General features: G+C 40.6%; 1 protein-coding gene across 13 annotated transcripts in view; it reads right to left on the minus strand.

Annotated features, from left to right (window-relative positions):
* ergic1 (endoplasmic reticulum-golgi intermediate compartment 1) overlaps window positions 1-26,061 on the minus strand; it is a 137,745-nt gene that overhangs the window by 87,878 nt on the left and 23,806 nt on the right. For all 13 annotated transcript variants that reach the window (XR_015759791.1, XR_015759793.1, XR_015759790.1 and 10 more), the window contains exon 2: window positions 4,885-4,946. Coding sequence is in view for 4 of the 13 variants with exons in the window: in XM_087995429.1 (XP_087851555.1) it covers window positions 4,885-4,946 (62 nt within the window). In the remaining 9 variants the exon portion in view is untranslated. The remainder of the gene's footprint in view (window positions 1-4,884; window positions 4,947-26,061) is intronic.

Raw genomic sequence — 26,061 nt, forward strand, 5'->3', positions numbered from 1 at the left:
TGGCTGCCATGCCAAGACAGTCGAAGGGGTGGGCAACAGGCAATCCTGAGGGTTTAGGTATTTATCATCTGGGAGCTTATCAGGGGGCAGTGGGAGAATCTTGGGGAAAATGGGAAGCTGAAGTTGGCAATGGACTGGGTAACAGAGGGAATGGTTATCATGAAAAGTAGCAATTCATGAGAAAAGGATGAAATCTCAGAGTATAGGAGAGAACTGGAAAGCAGCAGAAGGGGCATTTTCACAAGAGACAATAAAGCGTCAATAGGAAAAGAATGTATGACTAACAAGGCCAAGGCAATTCACAAAGCCATGGACTTAGAGGGAAAAGTAGGGTCATTAAGTAGTTATATAAAGGAATGACCGTTTGGACAACCAGAAATGGAGAGAGCATGCAAAAACATCAGTGACCCAGGCAGCAACACAAAAGGGAACGTGATGGATCAATTCTGATGTTAGTGGTGGTGGGGGAGGGATGGCGACGGCTTGTGCATTCTGCGCCTGAAACAAATCTTGTTAAAGTGTTATCAAGAAGCAATACTTCGGTAAGGAAGTAATTGTTGTGGGAGATTTAATATCGTGGCCCCCAAAAGAAAACCTTAACGAGATTTTAAAAAGAATCAGCTGAACTGGTTTTGACGAAGGTTCAAACTTATATTTATCTTTTGAGTTTCCATTTGTGTCAGGCACCAGTGTCTTTAGGAGTCTTCAAATTAAGCCATTGTCTCCTGAGGATTGCATCTAGATGTACTGGGAATGTTTACTTTCTCCCAAGACCTGGACAGTGACGCTAACAGGGCAGAGTCATTTTAGCCAGGCAGCAGGAAACACAGGAGCCAGACGACAGACACAGTCTCTATACACTCCTGATCGAGGATTTTCAGTCAGGCTTGGGAACTGACCAAGACTTCATTCATAGCAATGCAGAAATAATCCAGCAGAAAAACAAGACCGTTACAGACTTGAAAATACAAACATCAACCCTACAGAGTCACGGTCTGCAAACAATAAGGCAAAGTGATACTCCCTTTTAGACAAATTAAAAATAAAGTTAAGACACAGGAGCCTCAAACAAATAATCTAAAACATAACTGAAAGAATTAAAGTAATGAACAGTTGGTAAACGCATCTATGGAAGGTGAAACAGTGAATATTTTATGTCATTGATCTTTCATCAGGACAGAAAAGGTGGTAGAAAGGAGCAGTCTTCCAGCAAGGGCAGAATCAGTGGGGCAGAGAATAACAGACCAAGCCCATCCCCAAGGAAACCCTAACCACCTCTCCTTGATGCTCAATGATAGACCATCACTGAATACCCCACTATCAACACTGTCGGAGACATGGACTAGCAGGCAAGAAAACAAGTGACAAATACGAAAGCATTTAATGCCAAACCCTAAGTGCCTTTGAAGTGGTGGTGGCTGTGAGCTGCCAAATTTTACTACTGCAGCCCATATGGAAGTTCCATGATGCCAATAGGAAGAGAGTTCCAGGATTTCAACCCAACAACAGTGAATAGGGACAGAAGTCCTCGGTCAAGATACTGTGTGGATTGGGCAGTAATCTGTAGGTAGTGTTCCCATGAACCTGCTGCCCTTATTCTTCTGGATATTAGAGGTTCAGGGTTTGAAAGGTACTGCTGAAGATGCCTAATCACGTCACTGTATTACATGTTGTAAATGGAACATGCCCATGCAACTGCACACTCTTATTAGGAAGAAAAAAGTGAGTGGACATCCAAATGGGTTACTTTGCCCAAGATGATGTTGATCTTATTGTCAGAGTTGCACTCATTCAGGTGAACAGAGGGAAATCGATCACACTCCTGACCTGCGAATTGTAGAAGGTGGGCAGTCACAAATAGACTTACAATACAATTCCCTACTTTCAACCTGTAACTATAGCCACAGTATACACATGGTTGGTCCTGTTAAATATCTGGTCAATATTAACCCCAAGAATTTTGGAATGCCAATAATCATCAAGGGAACATGGATAGAGTCTTGAGTCATACAGGACAGAAACAGACCCTACAATCTGATCAGTCTATGCCGAATAAAACCTCAAACTAAACTTGTTCCACCTGCCTGCTCATGGCCCATATCTCTCCAAACCTTTCCTATTCATGTATCCCTCTTGTTGGAGATGACCACTGTCTAGTACTTGTGTGGCATGAAATATTATTTGCTACTTACCAGCCAAAGCCTGAATATTGTCTGTGTCTTGCTGCTGCTTCTGGATAAAGTGAGGGCTGCAGATGCTGGAGATCAGAGTTGAAAAAGTGTTGCTAGAAAAGCGCAGGTCAGGCAGCATCCAAGGAACAGGAGAATCGACGTTTCGGGCATAAGCCCTTCTTCAGGAATGAGGAAAGTGTGCCCAGCAGGCTAAGATAAAAGGTAGGGAGGAGGGACTTGGGGGAGGGACTTTGGAAATGCGATAGGTGGAGGGAGGTTAAGGTGAGGGTGATAGACCGGAGGCCCCTCCAACCGCCACCAGGACAGAACCCCACTGGTCCTCACCTACCACCCCACCAACCTCCATGTACAACGTATCATCCGCCATCATTTCCGCCACCTCCAAACGGACCCCACCACCAGTGATATATTTGCCACCCCTCCCCTATCAGCGTTCCGAAAAGACCACTCCCTCCGTGACTCCCTCATCAGGTCCAACCCAACCTCCACTCCCGGCACCTTCCCCTGCAACCGCAAGAAATGCGAAACTTGCGCCCACACCTCCCCCCTTAATTCCCTCCAAGGCCCCAAGGGACACTTCCATATCCGCCACAAATTCACCTGCACCTCCACACACATCATCTATTGCATCCGCTGCACCCGATGTGGCCTCCTCTATATTGGAGAGACAGGCCGCCTACTTGCGCAACGTTTCAGAGAACATCTCTGGGACACCCGGACCAACCAACCCAACCATCCCGTAGCCCAACACTTTAACTCCCCCTCCCACTCCACCAAGGACACGCAGGTCCTTGGACTCCTCCATCGCCAGACCATGGCAACATGACGGTTGGAGGAAGAGCGCCTCATCTTCTGCCTGGGAACCCTCCAACCACAAGGGATGAACTCACACTTCTCCAGTTTCCTCATTTCCCCTCCCCCGACCTTGTCTCAGTCAAATCCCTTGAACTCAGCACCGCCTTCCTAACCTGCAATCATCTTCCTGACCTCTCCGCCCCCACCCCACTCCGGCCTATCACCCTGACCTTGACCTCCCTCGACCTATCGCATTTCCGACCCCCCTCCCCCAAGTCCCTCCTCCCTACCTTTTATCTTAGCCTGCTGGACACACTTTCCTCATTCCTGAAGAAGGGCTTATGCCCGAAACGTCGATTCTCCTGTTCCTTGGATGCTGCCTGACCTGCTGCGCTTTTCCAGCAACACATTTTCAGCTCTGCTGCTTCTGGATCTCAGGAATCCAGAACTGTGCTAAGGACATTCGTCAGTAAGCACCACACCTTTGGTCTTACTTATAAGCTGCTGATGGTCATCAATGAAATTGCCAGACAGAATTGGGTCTGGGAAAATAACCTGAATAAACCTTGGAACAATGTCCCCAGAATGGAGATGTGACTTTCAACAATTTCATTGTACTGATTAAGACTCCAACTAGTGGTCAGTTTTTCCTGCAGTGCCTACTGACTTCAATTTTTGATATCATTCCTCGATATCAAATGCTTCTGTAACATCAAGGGTCATCAACTCTCATCTCAGTTCGGGATTATTTTCTCAATACGTGAGCCAGGTTGCCCTGGTGAAACCTAAACTGAAAGGTGGTAAACAAGTTATTGCAAAACAAGTGCTGCTAGATAGCAAATCAACAATGCTTTCCATCACTCCCCTGAAGATCAAGAATAACCATCAATTTGTGGGCATACCTGGACAATTTCCTACTGGCAAGTAGCTGTTAGTCTTGTAGCTGTACTGGAACAGCTTGGTTAGATTGTGGGAGATGCCAAATAAGCTTTGAACCTGATGAGTCACCCAGTATCAGCTGAGGCACCAGAAAAAATGAAGGCACACAGTGCCAAGTAATCGTCACCAACTTGAGTCTGGTGTCAAAATTGGCAGAGTTATCCACAACCTAATCAAGTAGCAGCCATAGATCCTAAATGGTACTGCAATAACACAGAGTGCCTTGACATTGAGCACATAACAATCACTGAGTCCTCTGTCATCAACATTCTGGGGGTTAACCATTGACTAAAAGCTCTTTAGTCCAACCACATAAACAGTGGCTACCTATCAAGCGCTGATATATAGTTTGATTCTCAGTGATGGAGATGACAAACATGTATACAGCCAAATGTTAGTTGTCATTTATAATCCCAGGCCTATTGCCCAATTTCTGGGCACAGTAAGCTTCAGTTTTGGAGGAGTTACAATTGGACTGCACAGTGAAGGGTTCAAATCTGAAAGCAGATATTCCTAACAGCAAAGCTATCCCATAATATACAACAGTTCCAAGAAAACAACAGACCATAACCTCACAAGGCTAAGAGGTTGGCAAAAAGTACTAGCTTTCACAATATCATCCATATCTCATGAACAAATAAAAAAAAACAATGATTTGCTTTTATATTTTGTTGGCACTGTGGAGTTGTCGAATTGCGGACACTTCTGAGCGCTTTGAACAACAACTTGCATTTATACAGTACGTCTAATGTGCTGAATATAAGTACTTCATAAGTGGAATAAGAGAAGAATGAGAGATTGTTTGCAGTTTGGTAGTTCTAATGTCTCAAGGACAGATCACCTTCATGCAGGGAGACCATTTTGAAGTATTCATTTTCCATAGATTCTCAGGAACACATATGCAAACCTGACTGAGTAAGTAAAAACAAACAGTTTTTATTTCCCCCACAATACTCACTAAATGCTCCTGTGTATGTGGGCTGTGTAAGGTCTTTTGGTACTTTCCTGTAGATATCAAGTCTAAAAAAAGAAAAATATTTTTAAAATGCATTTGAGATTTAATTTTAAAACATCAATAAACATTTTTTATTAACTGTATCACAATTTACTAATATTATTTGCTCGAATTTTAAAAAATTGAAACCGCTCTCATTTAGCTCTTAAGTTATTAGTTAGCATAAAAATTACAATGCTTGCCGCTTTCATACGCAAACAACAGAAAAATTGCATTAACATAGCACCTTTAATGGAAGAAACAGCAGATAACACTTTATGGAAAGAAGAAATAATGAAGGAACACACATATAAAGAAAAGACTATCATAGCTTGACCAAACAAATCAATTTTCAGATTTTTAAAGGATTTTCTTTTTAAAGACATATTACGCTGGAGGTGCCCGGATGCTCTACCATCAATGATGGACTTGAAAGGAGGTAGAGATTTCATTTTGAGTGTAAATATATTAAACTCAACACAAAAGGGCAGAAGTAATGAGAACATGAGTAAAATTGTAACCATAAACGGTCATGGGTCCAACTTTCACTTAAATTAGAATCATGACAGGTAGAGGTACGAGGCTTGCAACTGTGGAAATGAAGAATTGCCAACAGATAACACACACAAACTCTCAGCATTAGCCAATGCCAGGTGAGACAGGTAGAGAGCCAAGTGGTGGTGATGGTGGATAGAAATTAGAACACTACAGGCCCTTCGGTCCTCGATGTTGAGTCATAGAGATGTACAGCACCAAAATATACCTTTTGGTCCAAATCGTCCATGCCAACCAGATTTCCCAACCTAATCTAGGCCACATTTGCCAGCACCTGGCCCATATCCCTCTAAACCCTTCCTATTCATATACCCATCCAGATACCTTTTCAACGCTGTAATTGTACCAGCCCCTATCACTGCCTCTGACAGCTCACTCACCCTCTGCGTGAAAATTTGGCCCTTAAGTCTCTTTCATATCTTTCCCCTCTCACCATAAACCTATGCCCTCTAGTTCTGGACTCCTCCACCCCAGAGAAAAGACCTTGTCTGTTTATCCTCTCCATGCCCCTCATGATTTTAGAAACCTCTATAAGCTCACCCCTCAGCCTCTGACGCTCCAGGGAAAACAGCCCCAGCCTATCCAGCCTCTCCCTATAGCTCAAATCCTCCAACCCTGGCAACATCCTTGTCAACCCTTTCTGAACCCTTTCAAGTTTCACAACATCTTTCTGATAGGAAGGAGACCAGAATTGCATGCAATATTCCAACAGCAGCCTGACCAAAGTCCTGTACAGCTGCAACATGACTTCACAACTCCTATACTCAGTGGCCTAACCAATAAAGGAAACATACCAAACACCTTCTTCACTATCCTATCTACTTGCGACTCCACTTTCAAGGAGCTATGAACCTGCACTCCAAGGTCTCTTTGTTAGGCAACACTCCCTAGGACCTTACCATTATGTGCATACGCCCTGCTGAGGTTTGCTTTCCCAAAATGCAGCACCTCGCATTTATCTAAATTAAACTCTATCTGCCACTTCTCAGCTCATTGGCCCATCTGATCAAGATCTGTTGTAATCTAAGCTAACCTTCTTCACTGTCCACAACACCTTTAATTTTGGTGTCATCTGCAAACCTACTAACTGTACCGCTTATGCTCACATCCACCATTTATGTAAATGATGAAAAACAGTGGACCCAGCACCGATCCTTGTGGCACTCCAATGGTCACAGGCTTCCGGTCTGAAAAACAACCCTCCACCACCACCCTCAGTCTTGTGTCTACATAGGTAGGTATCAGACACAGATTGATAGCTTTGGGTTTCTTTTGTACTTGGTATTAGAGACAAAGATAGAGAGAACAGGCATAAAGAGTATTAAGCAAGCAATTCATAACAGAGAAATGTTTATTAATCCTAGTAGAGAGGATAGTTTGAGTGAGGCAGGATCAGATGCAGTCAAGGAAAGACTTCTGCTTAACCTGATTAGACCGGATCTCTGATTGAATAACAAGACCAATCATAATCACTTGAACATGAGCTTCCAGCACTCAGAGATGCAGCCAAAAATGGAGACTAGACCAGATGAACAGGCTAGACAGTGCAAGTAAGGTCAGAGTTATTTAGGACAGCAAGGATGCCAAATTTTGAAGACTTACGAGGTATAATGAAACATTCGAGAACATTGACTTGGGAAGGAAGAAAGACATCCTGCAATGTGCTCTATTTATTAAAGTGAACAATCAACATTCCAATGGTACAGGGTATCACACATCACGGAAATGTGATGTAAATTATTGCAGGCAATCAAAGCCCTTTAAGTTGCTGTGTGATCAGAAACAAAATGTTGATACTGTAGCATACTCAGGGGACACTCACAGGAAGCAACAAGCTGATTACAGTTTACAAACGCAAATGTATTGCCAAAGAAGGAAATAAATTCCCTACAATTTTGGCGGTATTAGCACGAGAGAGAGAGGGAGCGGGAGGCAGTGGCAGGGAGGCAATGCCCCTGGATTAGCAATTCAGATGCTGTTGCTAACATTCTGGGGACATGGGGTTGAATGTCACCATTGTAAATGGTAAATTTGAATTCAATTCACAAATCTGGAGTTTAAAAACCAGTCTACTAATAACCATATTAATTGTTGTATAAATCTCTCTAGTTCAGTAATATCCTTTACCAAAGGAAATCTGGCCTACATGTGACTCTAAATGACTCAAGACCCAGAGCAATGTGATTGACACTTAAAGGTTCTCTGAAACGCATGAGCAAGCCACTTAGTCTTGGTTTGATACAGCTAAAAAATTAAATAGGACAGACATCCAACACCAACATTAGCACTGGAAACAATAAACCCTTCAGACCTTGCAAAGTCTTCCTTATTAACACTGGGTAGCCTGAGCTAAAACTGGCAGCTCTGGCAAAGCAGTACATAGTTGGGAAGGAGTTATCCTGGGAATCTCCAATATTGACTCTGAACCCCATAAAGATTCATTGCAAACAAACAAAAGGAAACCCCTTCTGATTAGCATTTACTGCCCTTGCCTCTCGGCCGATGAATCAGACCTCTGCCATGTTGAACACCAAAAGAAGGAAGCACGGAGGGTGACAAGGGTACACAATGGACATTGGAATCTTCACCCAAAGTACATCACCAAGAGTGGCTCAGGAGAACATCTAAGAACGAAGGTGGTGATGAGGGATCCAACAGCAGAAAAGTACTTGACTTTGTCCTCACCAACCTGCCAGACTTTGTTACATCTGTGAGTGACCATCACACAATTTTTTGTGGTGACAAAATTCTATCTTCACATTGTAAATTCTCTGCCATTATATTGCATGGCACCACCACCAAGCTTGATTGCACAGACTTTGAACACTATAGGGCCATCAGCAGCAGGACTGTATTCAAACACAATCTGTAACCATGTACCCTACCATTACCATCAAACCAGGTGCCCAACAGTGGGTCAGCGCAGTTTACTAACTGGTTTGCCAAGTTCATAAATTCTGCTAAACACCTTCTTTGGCCCTGAAAATTAGTTTTATAGAATATCAAATTGCTCAATTTGGATTCTTTTTTAAATTTAGTGTATTTTAGCTTCCTTCTTAATATTATGTATAGATCTAGTTACTTCACTCTCTGCGAAACATAATTAAAGTTGAAGAATAATCAATGCATTTTACTTCTTCGTTCGCTGCACATGAGAATACTTCAATGTGTTAAGCTATTTGGCCTGACTGATGACAACATTGACTTCAGGAAGAAAGGAGATGGACATGCCCCCATTTACATCAATGGAGTTGAAGTGCAGAGAATGTCACTTCCTCGGAGTCCTGGACTTCACACATACATGCGACGGCCAAGACGACACAACAATGCCTCTTCTTCCTCAGGCAGCTTTAGGAAATTCAGCATGGTCATAAGGACCCTCACCAACTTCGACAGATGCACAATAGAAAGCATATTAACCGTGTGTATAACAGCCTGGTATACCAACTGCTCTGCCCAGGATTGTAAAATAAGATAGAAAGTTTTGTGTACAGTACAGACCATCACAGAAGCCAATGTCCCATCCATAGATTCCATTTATATTTCTAATTGACACAGAAAGGCTGCCAACATCAAAGATCCTCTTATCCGCAAATACACTCCTACAACCTCTTCTGTCAGACAAGATACAGAAGTTTAGACACATTCAAGAACAGGTTCAAGAACAGCTTCTTCCCTGCTATTATAAGGTTGATGAATGGACTTTCTAACTTCAAATAATGTTGGCCTTGCTAATGTTGATCTTGTTTTCTGCACCTCCTGTGCAGTGTAACCTGTAGGCCTCACTGTCTCAGCACCCTATGATCTGTACATCCTTGTTTGCCATGATCTGTCTATACTGCTCGCAAAACAAAGCTTTTCACTGTACTTAGATTCATGTGACTACAATTAATCCAGTCAAATCACTGCTGCTGGATGTCTGGTTACTAGTTCAAACTATTGTCAGGAAAGAGGAAATCCACATCTTAGAGATCACTAGATCTTTATGGAGCTCAGTGGCGAGAGCTACTGTTTTCTTGCTGACTGACTGCAAAATATGAGCTATTATTTTCTTACTTGCATATTAGCAAATACCAGAAAATAAAAGAGTAAGTTAGAAATGAAATAGGCAGAAGTAAGTGTGAGTGGTTTAATTTCTACACCAGTCCCAATCAGCTTGTGCTAAACCAATCTAAATAGAATTAGTGGAACAAAAAGCCAACAGGTTGACATTGACAAATTAAATGTTCTCTAAATATGTATTATTAGCTTGAAGCACAAGAGAGTATTGATGGAAATGCAAATCACCAAAGAAACAATTTGCAATAATTGATTTTTAAAGTTACATTTATATATGACTTCATTACATCGGCCAAACCTGTGTATCGACAATTAATTCCTCTGAAATGCAATTATTATTTAAAATGACAGGCAGCCATTTAATAAACAATGTGATTCCATGAGTACAATGAATGTATTGAATAGATAATGTGTCATCTCTGCAACTATTTGGGAGAGAAATGTTAGCTGCGATTCCTCAAATAATATTGTAGGAATCAATGTGAAGGACTGTAAACAGAGAATACTTCTTTGTTTTATTATCCACTGTTGAAGAATGCACTGAAAAAAATTTCACATACAGACTCACAGCAAGAAGCCATCACTGAACTAACTTTATTTACATTTACCGGAAAGAGAGAACAGCAGAAGATCAATATAAGAAAACAGGAGGTCTTATATTATACTGGATTCCCTCCACATTTTCTTCAAAAAAAAATCAATGAAGGTGCAAGATAGCCAGTATGCAGAAGTTCCCAGTATACCATGACAGAACCAACATCTGCTATGCCGAAGACTTACTAAATCAGATTGCAGAATTGCCTTTACTGTAATCACAACCAACATGGTCAGCATGGACCAGTATGAGCCGAAGAGCCTGTCTCAGTGCTGTAACACTCTATGACATATAATACAGCTCTCAGCATATTAATTTCCCCGATATATAAGCCAACCCCAAATTTCCCGCTTTCCCTTTGTCCAATTTCCTCTTTCAAGAACATGATCTACCTGACAGAATCTCTCTCCAATTGGCATGGTTAATCAATTCCACATTTACTTTGCAGAAAGGAATGGGAGTCTGGGATTTCTTGAACTCACCTCCTGAGATTATAGATACAGCTGCAGCTGTATCGATAATGAAACTGAGCAATAAAGTTCCAAGTTTCACTGATTTCAGCCCTTTCACTCTCAACATGCACGTGCTGTTTTCTTTTGTCAGAGTAATGACTCTATGACTAGAACTCTTGATTGTTCTACACTGCAACATTCTGTTTTCATAACTTATCATATGCACACACAATGACTTTCAGGCTTTTGAAGTGTCTTTCAATCAACAATAACTTCAAACGGAGGCTTTACTCTGGTTTGCTATGTGATTATTTTCTCTACTCCTACATGCTGTCCTTATATGACTGACTTTCTCTCAAGTATAGTACTTTGGCAAAAAATGGGAGCACTTAAATGGTTGGTGATGAAGATGGCAACAGTGGCATCTAAATTTATGACTGAAACTAAACTTGGTTGCCATGGCCTTGAGTCTCAGAAATCCAGCTGACCTCCCCAGCTGGTCAGGAACTATGGGTTTATTGTGAGCCCCATACCATGTCAGATCATTGTCTTTTCCCAAAAGCTTGGCCTGCGTTTTGTTTAGGTCTTCTAACAATGTGCCTTCAAAATTGATGTCTTAGTTTGCACCACACCCAGTGATGTGACTTGGTTTAATTCAAGAACTTAATCTGCAAATTTCACTTCACAACTGCTTCCTTTCACACAGTGCAAGCCTCACTGCAATCTCACTCACAGTCATACCACAACAGGAGCCCAAAATTTCATTAATTTCAACATATTCCATTGCTCAGGAGTCTCTTGGACAAACAAAAATAAAAATCTGGCAGCATCAGTGGAGAGACCTGGTGAATTTCTCCACCAATCTCTTTGTTTGTGCCAGGAGTTCTTCATTTTATTTTAGTGTCTTGGACAACACTGGTTTTAAAGAAAACATGTCAAAAGTGCCTGGTCCAATCATTGTGAGGAAAGCATTTATTTTATTCTCAACTTCAAGTTTATTCCCTTTCCTCTAAAAGGGCAGCTTGTCTTTATAACACTAGATCTTTATATTCAAGTTGAACTCCCCCAAATCTTCCTTCAATGTTAGTTTCTTTTCATTACATACCATGGTGACTCAGTGTGTACCTGAACACAATGTGCACTGCACACAGAGCCATCTTTCAAATCCTTCAAACTTCCTCAAAACGAACTTCAGAAATTTCAACAAGTGTGTCACAATGTTCTCGATCCTTAATTTCTCAAATTAAATGTACAAAATTCCATCTTTGCCTCTTTGCTATCTTTCAGTCATGTATTGCACTGATCAATGATTAACATTTAGACCAAAAGCATGGTATCCATTATTGAACTAATGTTATTTACATCCCATAACAGAGATAACAGCAAAGCAGGCAATATAAAATAAATTCTGGGAATCTGAAATGTCCTACACTCAGTTAGGAGATATGACCTTATAGCATGTGCTGTATTCAAGTGGCAGCCAAGATTAAGGGTTTAAAATCCTTCAATGATGACTAAGCCTCTGACTCAAGTAAGTAAACTGAAAAGGTGACATGTGAGAGCACGTAATGTTTCCTTTACCTTCATTTTCCAAGCAGCACTGAAAGAAATGACATAAAGGGTTGAGGTAATTTCTTCTCAAAGAGTACTCTTACACAATTTAGTTATCAGTTTGTTGTAAAAATATAGCAAAATCTACTTTTTCCCATGCAATTTCCAAAAGGAAGAGTGGTAGGGAGGAAACTGTAAGATGAATAGGGCATAGTGTCTGTGGTAATTTCAGCCTTACTCATTTTTTAACTAGAGGAAATTACAGCTAATTCCAGAACTGGAGGCCAAACTGTCTGATAAAACAGTGACAGTGCAGGGGCCATGAGATATGGAGGACAGGGACAGCAGTGTTGTCAATGCACATATAGAGTCTGAAAACAAGAAGTGCTAAATCGTGAATGCAACAATATGAGTTTGTTAGGAAGGAACATTATGGCCACTAAATGGTCTTTGCGTCTTTGAATATGATACGAATACAGATACTGTATGTCAGCATAGCTCTGTAATAACACTCTTATTTGAGTCAGAACATTATGAATTTAAGCACAGAATCCAACGTGAAAATTTGAGTGAATTACTTTGTCTAAGCTGCCATTAAACCAAGGCTTTGCCTGCTCAGGTAGATGTGAAAGGCATCATGGCACTCCTCAAAAGAATACCAGGGAGTTTCATAATACTCAGCACAAACTCTAGAATGACCGCGGGAATGCTCAAGTGGAAACAGTCAATTATTAAATGGCTTAAGTGCCATCAGCACAAAACCAAAATTAACATGAAAAAATAGCTGAGGCAGTGGAAGGGAGAAAAATGGAAAATGGAAAATGAGGCAGAAAAAGCCAAAAATACAAGAGCAGGTTGGGATGGCACAGGACCCTACGAAAATATTTCAAAATATTTCAGATTACTGAGAGAAGCAAGAGGGGAAATACCTGGAGCTTTAACAGATATCTTTGCAGCATTCTTGAACATGGGATAGGTCCCAGGGGACTGGAGAATTGCTAATGCTGTCCCCTTGTTTAAGAAGGATAGCAGGGATAATCCAGGTAATTATAGATCTATGAGCCTGACGTCAATGGTAGGGACGCAACTGAAGATACTGAGGGATAGAATATTTAGCCATTTGGAAGAAAATGGGCTTATCAGTGATAGGCAGCATGGTTTTGTGCAGGGAACGTCATGTCTTACAAACCTAATAGAATTCTTTGAAGAGGTTACAAAGTTAATTGATGAGGGAAGGGATGTAGATGTTATACATATGAACTTAATAAGACATTTTATAAGATTCCCCATGATAGGCTGATGAAGAAGGTGAAGTTGCATCGGGTCTGGAGCATTCGAGCGAGTATGTCTGGGAGAGGGTGCAGAGGAGGTTCGCCAGGATCTTGCCTGATACATAGGGTGCTAGCTATGAAGAGAGATTGAGTAGATTAGGATTATTTTCATTGGAAAGAAGGCAGTTGAGGGGGACCTGATTAAGGCCTACAAAATCATGAGGGGTGAAGACAGGGTGGATAGCAAGAAACTTTTTCACAGAGTGGAGGACTCAATTTCTAGGGGTCACGAGTTCAAAGTGAGAGGGGAAAACTTAGGGGAGATAGGCATGGAAATCTCTTTATGCAGAGGGTGGTGAGTACCCGGGAACGCGTTGCCAGTGGAGGTGGTACGGGCAGGAATGATAGCATCATTTAAGATGCATTTAGACAGATACATGAATGGGAAGAGAACAAAGGGATACAGATCCTTAGAAAATAGGTGATGGGTTTAGATAGAGGATCTGGATCACTGCAGGCTTGGAGGTCCAAAGGGCCTGTTCCCTTACTGTAATTTTTTTTGTTCTTTGTTCTCTAAAAAGTAAAAGTAATAAAATCATTGGGCAGTCTGGAATGTAAAAAGGACAGATTTATATACATGCAAAATGGTCTCGCTGAGAGGAGATAAAATGGGAAATTGTTCCACACAACTATGGATCAAGAGCTTTTGAGAAGGAAGTTGTAAATGTGCAAAATAATTACTGTGAAAGTGAGAATTAAGTTTCAGCATGAACTTGACAAAGACAAGTCAAAACAAGCTAAACCTGAAGAGAAGAATATATGGAGGTCATAGAAATGATAAAACGAGAAAAAATAAAATAAACCTGATGAAGATAAGGAAAGATGGAGAAGATGGGGAAGTTTGAAAAGATAATTTCAGATGGGTTTCAAAAATAATGAAAAATTACATGGCATCCCACAAGGATATCACCAAAAGTAAATGCTGACCCAGTTCTGATGAAGGGTCACTCAACTGAAATGTTAATGCTGATTTCTCTCCACAGATGCTGCCAGACCTGCTGAGCTTTTCCAGCAATTTCTGTTTCAGTCACTAAAATTAGAATGGCTAATTGTGAAATGGGTCCTTGATTTAAAAAAAGGAATTAATAAACACTAACTGGATATTTACGGAGATTTTCAAATCATTTGCAACAATACTTCCTAAAGAAACAATTATTGTGGAGCTAGTTAATTGCAATTGATTAAAAATAAGATGAGAATTCCTTTTAGAATTTCAGAGTATACAGTTCAGGAACATTGCAATAAACAAATATAAGTTTTTGCCATGTTAGCCAATTTAAAGAGAAACAAAATATCAGACCAGTAAAGGACATATTGAAGGATCTAGAGGGAAATGGATGAGTAGAAATAGCAGTGACCATAGAATTCTGAGAGACCATTTCTATTTGAGTTGGCAGTGAAATTAAGACAAGTCAAATTTTGATAATGTGAAATTGTGTGCGCGCACGTTATCAGCAATTCCTACACAACCAGAAAACCAGTAGAAGGATGTATGTAATACACTGAAATTCTGAACTGTAATTAGAGATTAGCTGAACTCGTACATACTTGTCATATGACCGCATCACCAGAGTGGAGTTATTCCATGCTAGAGTAAAAAATCCCTGGCAAGTCATCAATTGACATGAAGATCACTTATAAAAAGATGTTCAAATCCTCCAAGAATAGCTAAGTCTATGGTAAAGTTAAAAGCACTGTAAATTGAAGACCAAGTGAAGCGAATACAGCATGTAGAAAAATGTGGTGTGCATCAAAAAGCAGTCATTGCACAGGATGTAATATTTCACCACTGGGTTGGTCAAACATTCTGAAGCAAAGGGGGAAAAGTCTTGGAACAGTTTGACAAGGAGGCATTCTCATTGCTAAAAGCAGTTCAAACAGAGAAAATTCCCTTCTCTCGTCCAGGCCTACAGGAAAGAGGAGTTGGCCTGGTTAAAGGGGATTGGCCACAAGGAGCCAACCTACAATAATAGAAGGCTGGACTGAACCCTGACAAGGCAAGGTATAGTCTCCCACACATAAGTGGTGATGGCAAGGAACATGTCATGACAGAGGTACCTTTTAGCTACTTCTGCCTAACTGGGTTCAAATGTGTTACGAAGCGAAGCATGGTGAGGGCAACAGGCCCATCATTGAGGCTTGTTTTGCTTGACTATGGAACACTGGCACAGAAATTCCATAAGACACAACCATGGAAACCCATACCAAGATGGCCAATACTCTGCACTGCATCAAAAGACTGACAGATTGAGGCAATCACAGCCATAGAAAATTCTTCAACCAAGGAGCCATTGGTGGCAATGGTTCTGAGGAGTCAGGTGAAGACCATCTGCTCATCCACCTGTTTCTCTAGCTGAAACTGCAAATAACCGCTTTTTAGGGATCTCACAGTGCCACACAAAAACATGGAAAAGATGATTGGCAACACTGCTGGGTCATGTCCATGGACAGCACGCTAAGCACAACATGATTCCTGAGTCTTTCTGGACCTAACTATCAACATTTTCCAAGATTTTTTAACTCTTAAAAGTTAGCTTATTGGAAGATTTGAAAAATAAAGTTATTTTTCATATATTAGTGGCACCATTGTAGGTCAAGCAAAAATGAAAACAATGTGTTTGTAGATTAATGGGATCACATAGGGATATCATCAGGTATCTCAAAGCACTGCTGAGCACACATTTGTTGGCACATTCCCTCTTTGATTTGATGTATCGTAATTTTACTGTAAATGTTACTGCCTGTAGTAATTCAAAATGATATAACTCCTTTCAAGAAAGAAGGCAGATCAAATTCAGGTAATGACAGGTTTGTTAGTTTAATGTTCTTGAAGATAAACTTTCAGAATGTTTTTATCCAAGGTGATATTGCTGTCTTAAATATCTAGACAAAGAGAAAATTAGAAGCAGCCAAATTTAAAAACAGAAAGCCAATTATTCTTATGCATCCATATGATAATACTGAAAAGGTGAACTTAATTCCAGCCCTATTTTAAGGAATTAAGTTGTAGGAAACAGAATTGTCAAGCAATACTAATAGACAAACCAGGAATTTAATTCCTCAAGCACAGCAATTATTCTTATCATTTATGAATATATACCAAGTGCATGTGTTAGTTGTTAGAAATGCTTTTGCAACACACAATGTAGAGTAAGTTAAGGATTGTTTGCTTGATGGCCTAGTGGTATTATCACCAGTCTGTTAATCCGGAGACCAGATAATGTCTTGGGACCGGGGTTCGAAGCCCACCACAGCAGATGATGGAATTTGAATTCAATAGAAAGTAAATCTGGAACTAATAGTCTAATTACACCATGAATCCATGTTGATTGTCAGAAAAACCCATTGGTTCACTAAAGTTCCTTAGGGTAGGAAGTTGCCACCCATTCCTGGTCTGCCCACAATAATGTGATTGGGCAATAAATGAATTCAAAAAAACATAATAGTTTTTGCAATTATGTGCTTTTCCTGCATACTAACTTTTTGGATTAATACATTAGAACACCTAAATTTCTCTACACCTCAAAATTCTACAATCATTTTCTGTTTATGTAATACTTTGCTTTTTGATGCTTCTTGCCCAAGTAATTGTGCATTTCCCACATTATATTTGATCTGTCAGATGTTTGCCCAGTCAGTCACCCTTCCAATTTCCATCTGTGGACTCCTTCTTCACGACATACTTTCCTGTCTATCTTGGTGGCACCTGTGAAGTTAGCTACCATGCCTTCACTTCCCTCATCTGCCATTTAATGTAAATTGTAAACAAGTTCAGGCCCTGCAGAACTCTAATCATTACACCCTGTTGAATAAAGTCCCTCTCTCTCTTCTTCTGATTTACATTTATTATCGTCTATACTGAGGACAGAAGCAAAGTATTTGTTCATTTCATATACAATTTCCTTATGTATAACTAACTCTCCATTCTCACTCTCTAGAGACCAATATCCCCTCTGTTTCATTTTCAAATAATTATAGAATCTCCCACTATATGCTTTTATACTTCCAACTAGCTTCCTCTCATACTCTAATTTCTTCCTGCTTATTAAATTTTTAGTCATTCTTTGCCATCCTATATACTCTGAACAAACATCTGACCCACTATTCTCAACTGCACATGATTCAATGCATTCTTCTTAAGCAAAATGATTTTTTGAACTTTCTTTAGTTAACCACACATGGTGGGTCCGCCCTTTAGGAGTATTCTTTATAATAGGAATCCGCTTATTCTGAGTATTCTGAAATATCCCCTTAAATGTCTGCCACTGTCGATTCCCTAGCCAGTTCACTTCAGGTAGCTCAGCTTTCATGCTCACATTGCTGCCCATATTTAGAATCAAAATACTAGTCTTAGACCAAATATTCTCCTTTTCAAACTGCGTGTAAAATTCAATCATATTGTGGTTGTTGAAACCAAGTGGTGCCTTCACTCTGAGGTCATTTTTTAATCCTGTCATATTACACAATACCAAGTCTAACACATTTTGCTCTCTGGTTGGCTCTAAAATGCACTGTTCTCAGAAACTATCAAGAAAGCATTCTATGAACTCTTCATCCAGGCTCCTCATGCCAAACTGATTTTTCCAGTTTATATGTAGATCAAAGTCATCCATGGTTATGGTTTTCCCTGTAACACAAACACTCAATATTTCTTCTTGCTTACTACGTCACCAACAATTCTACTCTCACTGGAGTGACAAAGATTCAAGTGAACTCAGCTACAGATTGTCAGTCAGTCAGTCAGACGCAACGCAATCATGGCAATCAAAAGTTTACTTCATTGATTATTTGGTTATAAATTAAACATCTGCCTACCAGAGCTGAGGTAAAGAATAACTTGTTGGACTTTTAGATTTCTTCTAATGACCTGCTGGTATGTAGCCAGCTGTTGTGCAATGACATGGAAAACGAGCATTACAAGAAAAATGCTGACCAAATGACTGCAGTGGCTTGATTACGATAGTCTAGTAACTTGTAACTACAAAAAGAAACACATCTAAAGTACATTCAGAACCAAAGAAGAAATACATCAATTCTGCTTAGCTTCCTGTTCAGTTTATAATACTCCAGGAATTGTACAACAGGAAATGTATAAAATCACTTACACTTGGCAAATGAGTCAATTTGAAGACCTGCAGTAACAAGGTTGCTGCACCGGGTTCACAGACATGAATCTAGCACTGGCCATCATTAACTACTGCAAGTACAAACATATATCGCCACAACCGTTACTTTCTCCAGGTACCATTCAATAATCCATTAACTAATCAGAACCGCAGAGAGAGAAGATGGTCAGCATAATGTTGAGCTCCTCAAGTGTTGATAAAATAAAGTTAGTTAATTTTTACTGTCTGAAATGATATTCTTGGACTTCTAACAGCTTGTCATTTTTCATAAAACTTCTTATTGTTATTCTGGATTTCAGGGACATTTTCTTTCCTCCTTTTGTTTTGTCCTAGTTTCTTAATTTATCCCATCAGCTATAACTGTTTTAATTTCTCTCTATCTTTACTTCATTTATCTGTCCATTTGTCTCATTTTCCATTGCTTCAAAAGACATTCAAAGGTGACCCAATGGATGATTTACAAACTTGGTTCTTTTAATACTCACCCACCCTGACACAGATGTATTAAGACAGTATTATCCACGTAATACGTTTGATAGCTTAAATATTGTTTTTAGAAATATTTTGGAAGAGGATATTGTAATACAATATGGAGTATGTGTCAAACTGAAAGCTTCATTTCTTATCAAGCTTAATTTTAACTCAAGGATTTTTAACTCAAAGAGAGCATTAACAGCAACATCCAATTGACTAAGTAAAGTCACCATAGTCCTACTGAACCATTGGGCACTGCTCTCTCAGAGGGGAGTAACAATATTTAATCATGGAGAGGTCAATAGGCACTGAATACCATATCAGCCCTAAGCAAACATTCACCATTTTAACAGAACACGAAAGCTCTGAGCCTGTTAATGAACACTTCTTCCATCTAACCTGCCAGCAGCAAATCAACCTTCTTCATCTTGTTAAGATATGCTCCCTTTCCAACTTGTACATTAGTAAAGAATAACTTGCTGACTTTCACATTTCTTCTAATGACCTGCCGGTATATCGAATCAGAGTCATAGAGAATGGAAACAGATCTTTTGGTCCAATCAGTCCATGCCGACCATTATCCCTAACTAAAGTAGTCCCATTTGCCTGCAGTTATCCTTCCAAACCTTTTCTATTCATGTACTTATCGAAATGCTTTTTAAACATTGTGCCTGCATCCACCACTTTTTCTAGCAGTTCATTCCACACACGAACTACTCGGTGTGTAAAAAAGTTGCCCCTCAATCAATCTTTAAAATCTTTCTCCTCACACTTGGAAAATATGCCCTCTAGTTTTGAACATCCCCAGCCTAGGGAAAAGAACCTGGTCATTCACCCTATCTCTGCCCCTCATGACTTTATAAACCTCAATATGATCACCCCTCAACCTCCAATACTCCAATGAAAAAAGTCAGTCTTTCCAGTTTACTTTTAGATCTCAAACCCTCCAGTCCCAGCAACATCCTGATAAATCTTTTCTGAACCCTCTCCAGTTTAATAATATCCTTTCTATAACAGGGCAACCAGAACTGCACACAGTACTCAATGTCCTGTACAACCTCAACATGATGTTCCAACTCCTACATGTCATCACTCATTCATGCACCTCTGCTCCATCTTCATTTCTTTTTTGATTTGTTCATTGCTAAAAAGCCAGCATTTATTGCACATCGCTATTTGCCCTCAAGAAGCTGGTGCTGAGTCACCTTCTTGAACTGGTGTGGTGTCTGTAGCGTAAATACTCCCACAGTGCTGCTAGGTCAAGAGGATTCTGATCCAGTGATGAAGTAGCCAGCCTCAGCCTTTCAAACTGTCAGTATTGAGAAGAGTCAGAGAGAATTCCCAGCTGTAGCTTCATGATAAACACAGGACTCTGCTCCTTGCTTGTTACAGGGACATGTCTGAAGTTACTGCTTTTTATGTAAATTTGTATGGAACACTGCTCCTGCCCCATTGATTTAAAAATCACTCCTCTTTTCTCGCCAGAGATATCATTGTACTTGCAAAGTCCACAGATATCTAGTATAAATGTGGGGTTCAGTAAGTCACATAAGTTTGATAAAACAAATGATATGTTTACAAGCTAGGGGTCTAGGGGTCAACCCCTTTGGTCCAATGAACTCTTTTGCCTGAAACCTGAAAGTGTTTCAGGGCATTTTTTCTACCTTTATATTTACTATGAAAACAGACGTTGTTCTGGCTAAACATGTTATCCAGAAACTTTTTATTACTTCTTAGAGTAATACTCTTAGAGTTTTACAGCATGGAAACAGACCCTTCGGTCCAACCCGTCCATGGCGACCAGATATCCCAACCCCAATCTAGTCCCGCCTGCCAGCACCCGGCCCAAAGCCCTCCAAACTCTTCCTATTCATATACCCATCCGGGTGCCTTATAAATGCTGCAATTGTACCAGCCTCCACCATTTCTCTGGAAGCTCATTCCATACACGTACCACCCTGTGTGTGAAAAAGTTGGCCCTTAGGTCTCTGTTATATCTTTCCCCTCTCACCCTAAACCCATGCCCTCTAGTTCTGGACACCCCGACCCGAAGGAAAATACGGTCTGTGTACCCTATCCATGCCCTTCAATTTTGTAAACCTCTATAAGGTCACCCTTCAGCCTCCGACGCTCCAGGGAAAACAGCCCCAGCCTGTTCAGCCTCTCCCTATAGCTCAAATCCTCCAACCCTGGCAACGTCCTTGTAAATCTCTTCTGAACTGTACTGTAAAGGAATTGATGTTGTTTCACTCTAGTTTCTTTTTATTATTGTGCATGGCCTCTATGTAATGCACTTCGCAGGTGACTGAAAGGGCTAGATTTTCATGGTTTTGATTGGGACCAAAATGGATGCAGGGATATTAAAAAATACCAGCTGAATCTTGGATACAGAAGTCACACCTTCACTTCCAGCAACAAATGGCATGGGAAAGTGGGTGGGTTGTGTTTTAAAGTTGCCAACATTGTTTAAAAGATGCCAAGTGCTAATTTTCATGGAGGTAGCCACTATTAGTAAGGTCTCCTGTTTTATGTAGAATGAACGAAGAGACCTCGGAATGCAGATTCATAGCTCCTTGAAAGCGGAGTCGCAGGTAAATAGGATAGTGAAGAAGGCATTTGGTATACTTTCCTTTATTGGTCAGAGTATTGGAGTACAGGAGTTGGAAGGTCATGTTGCGGCTGTACACGACATTGGTTAGGCCACTTTTGGAATATTGCATGCAATTCTGGTCTCCTTCCTATCGGAATGATGTTGTGAAACTTTTAAGGGTTCAGAAAAGATTTACAAGGATGTTGTTAGATTTGAGGAATTGAGCTACAGGGAGAGGCTGAACAGGCTGGGGCTGTTTCCCTGGAGCATCGAAGGCTGAAGGGTGACCGTACAGAGGTTTACAAAATCATGAGAGGCATAGATAGGATAAATAGACAAAATATTTTCCCTCGGGTCGGGGAATCCAGAACTAGAGGGCACAGGTTTAGGGTGAGAGGGGAAAGATATAAAAGAGACCTAAGGGGCAACTTCTTCATGCAGAGGGTGGTATGTGTTTGGAATGAGCTGCCAGAGGAAGTGGTAAAGGCTGGTATAATTGCAACATTTTAAAGGCATCTGGATGGTGTGGTGAAACGGTTAAAAATTATGTCCCAATACATGTGTGAATCTAACCGGAATGGAGGTGTTGCTTAGTCCCGTGTGAATCTTATTACACACCTCCCCGTGTGAATCTTCTTATCACATGAATGTTTATATCTGGAAAAGAGTATATCAGCTGGAAAAGTCTCCAGTTCGGTGAGTCTGCTCCGGGGTTACGTTTAACCGCCGAGCGTGGGTTGTTGGCAACCGCTCTACGAGAACTGACGGCTCCCAGTTCCGGTAACATGTAGAGTGAGTATAAGCCAGACCCGTTGTATGAGCATAATGTAACACATGTATTGGGCCAAGCAGTGGAATGTGGTGTAAAATTATGTCCCAATACATGTGTGAATCATAATGTAACACATGTATTGGGCCAAGCAGTGGAATGTGGTGAAACGGTTAAAAATTATGTCCCAATACATGTGTGAATCTAACCGGAATGGAGGTGTTGCTTAGTCCCGTGTGAATCTTATTATACACCTCCCCGTGTGAATCTTCTTATCACATGAATGTTTATATCTGGAAAAGAGTATATCAGCTGGAAAAGTCTCCAGTTCGGTGAGTCTGCTCCGGGGTTACGTTTAACCGCCGAGCGTGGGTTGTTGGCAACCGCTCTACGAGAACTGACGGCTCCCAGTTCCGGTAACATGTAGAGTGAGTATAAGCCAGACCCGTTGGTTGTGGCGACGCTGCGGGGAATAAAATGCCCATATTCTAGCAGACTCGCCTCTTGGTCGTTTGTTCTGTGTCAGACTACTCTCCTACGAACCTGACCTTGAGAATTTTTTAAAACAGATGGGTATATGAATAGGAAGGGTTTGGAGGGATATAGGCCAGGTGCTGGCAGGTGGGACTAGATTGGGTTGGAATATCTGGTCAGCATGGACAAGTTGGACCAAAGGTCTGTTTCCATGCTGTACATCTCTATGACAAATGGAGAGACTTGCAATTTTGCAAGTGGGACCTGATTCATTTAATTGAGTCATTAGACAAAATAAAAGATTGCAGAAAATATGAACATGGAGTATTACGTATATCTCCCCGAGGTTTAAAATTTCCCAATCCTTTGCAGTGGTTTTACATATTTCTCACAGATTAAGTTTATCTGGGTTGGGGTTAACAGCTCAGAGTCCACTCTGTTATTTCTATGGAAACAGGAGGCAGTAATAAAAGATGATACATGAGTGAGGGCATAAAAAAATGTTCTATGCTCCAAGTTAAAGACATCACGTTACTCAATTGTTGGCATGCAAATTTAGCCAGAGATAAATAAGGCTTGTGGTTCTAAATAATTTCTTCCTGCAAATATTTGTGATCAGAGAAGTACTAAAATTAGCAAGTATACAAAAAAAATTAACTTCTTCATCAAGTTTTATAATATACATAAAATACGAACACCTTTCATTAAAAATGTTTTCTGTACTTGCCTAGATTCGTCCCACATTTGCTTTTGAGAAAACGCAATCAATTTTTATTTATGCTCAAGACACAGCACTATCCAAATTACCCCCTCACGATCATAAATATCATTACTATTTAGACTTAATTATCAAACAGGATATTGTAAACATTGACAATTTTTCATGCAGTGAGGAACCTACACAAAAATGAACATGATCACAGGGCACAAGCTTCAGGCTCAACAGCTGAAACTCTCCTTCTTCAGAGGTACAGGTTTTGTTCAAAAGCAACTGAAAAAGCCTCTCTTTTTAGTTATAATTCAGGTGGAATGAATATGCCAGAGCAATTTAAATTTACAAACCGCCAGAAGATCATTTGATCATTTTCACTCAAATCAAACCAAAAAAAAAAAAATGGTCATTAGATATTGGAGGTTCTTCATTCAATTCTCTAACATTGGCCTCATTCGTAATCATATTTGTACTTAACTAACATCTAATGATTAGATTAGATTAGATTAGATTACTTACAGTGTGGAAACAGGCCCTTCGGCCCAACAAGTCCACACCGACCCGCCGAAGCGAAACCCACCCATACCCCGACATTTACCCCTTACCTAACACTACGGGCAATTTAGCATGGCCAATTCACCTGACCTGCACATCTTTGGACTGTGGGAGGAAACCGGAGCACCCGGAGGAAACCCACGCAGACACGGGGAGAATGTGCAAACTCCACACAGTCAGTCGCCTGAGTCGGGAATTGAACCCGGGTCTCATGGCGCTGTGAGGCAGCAGTGCTAACCACTGTGCCACCGTGCTGCCCACAAATGAGAAACAAAAGCCTGAATATTATTTCTCATTTTTACCCAATAGTACACTGGACTGGTCTTGCTGAACAATGGTCGGTGACAGAAATGAAATGCTGGCCATACTTGGTTTATAGCACATCCTAAAAATATACACAAAGCTTAAATGTAAATTCTACAGAAGAGTTGACTTGACCTTTATTTTCTTGCAACCAGTTTGCTACATAAGTCGACCACCTCGATTGAAATTTCCACATTAGAAGTACTATATAACTTACACGTTCTTGATAAATGTTGGATTTGATTTGCTTTACTGTTGTCACATATATTGAGATAGTGAAAAGTATTGTTTTGCATGCTAAATACAAAAGTACATCAGGAGAATAAAACAGAATGCAGAATTTAGAGTCTGTAGTTACAGCAGGGGAGAAGCTGTTCTTGAATCTCTTGGCCAGTATTTTCAAACGTTTGTATCTTCTGCCCAATGGAAAAGGGTGGAAGATTGTAGATTAGATTAGATTCCCTACAGTGTGGAGACAGACCATTTGACCCAAAAAAGTTCACACTGACCCTCCAAAGATTAACCCACCCAGACCCATTTCCCTGTGACTAATACACCTCACACTATGGGCAATTTAGCATGGCCAATCCACTTGACCTGCACATCTTTGGACTGTGGGGGGAAACCTGCGCAGACATAGGGAAAATGTGCAAACTCCACACAGACAGTCATCAGAGGTTGGAATCGAATCCGGGTCCCTCGCGCTGTGAGGCAGCAGTGCTAACCATTGAGCCATCGTGTCGCCCATATCTGGGGTTGGAGGGATCTTGGATTATGTTGGCTGCTTTCCTGAGGAGCAGGAAATGTAGAGTCAATGGATAGAAGGCTTATTTTGTGATTGACTGGGCTGCATTCACAACTCTCTAATTTCCTGCAGTCTTGGGCAGAGTAGTTGCCATACCATGAGTAGGATGCTTTCTATGGTGCATCTATAAAAATTAGTAAGAGTCATTGTGGACACGTTTCCTTAACCTTTTGAGGAAGTAAAGGTGTTAGTGTTGTGGGATCATATTCAAACAATGACCGAAATTGGTGAGTGACAAAAATAGCTCCTTTATTCAGCAAGCACCGTGGCACAAGTTTGAGTCAGTAATAGAATCCTGAAATACAGTTCTTACACACATTAAATTTCTATCATTATGTCTATAGTAGATAGAGGTTTGAGGGACTTCTGTCCTGGGAGACTGGAGATGGGTTAAAACATGAGCTGGCTGCTACTCCTGATGGGATGAAGTGTGCCAGTCCAGTCTGCTTGCATCATTAAGAGATGGTAGTCCTTTTGTCTTTCATGCTAGTAAGTGTTAGTTAAGCATACTAGGCCTGTATATACTGAATAAGTTAAATATTGTATCTGTACTTAAAAGAATAAAGGATATTAAACTGAATACCACAGCCAAGTTGGAGATTTGTTTACTATTTGCCGGTGAGAGTTTCATTCATTCATGGAATTCCCATAAGCCCCATTTTGACAGTTAGTTCCTTGAAGGGATAGTACAGAAATGCAGTTTTATGAATGAGTGAAATTGTGTTATAGGAAATAACGGGTTAGTAGGAACTCAGTAGTAATAGAGATAGTGAGCTAAATATCTCAGAGT

Source organism: Chiloscyllium plagiosum, unplaced genomic scaffold (genome assembly GCF_037043375.1).
Source record: "Chiloscyllium plagiosum isolate Xiang-an unplaced genomic scaffold, Cpla_swu_hap1 HiC_scaffold_16, whole genome shotgun sequence".
In the NCBI taxonomy this organism is placed as follows: Eukaryota; Metazoa; Chordata; class Chondrichthyes; order Orectolobiformes; family Hemiscylliidae; genus Chiloscyllium; species Chiloscyllium plagiosum.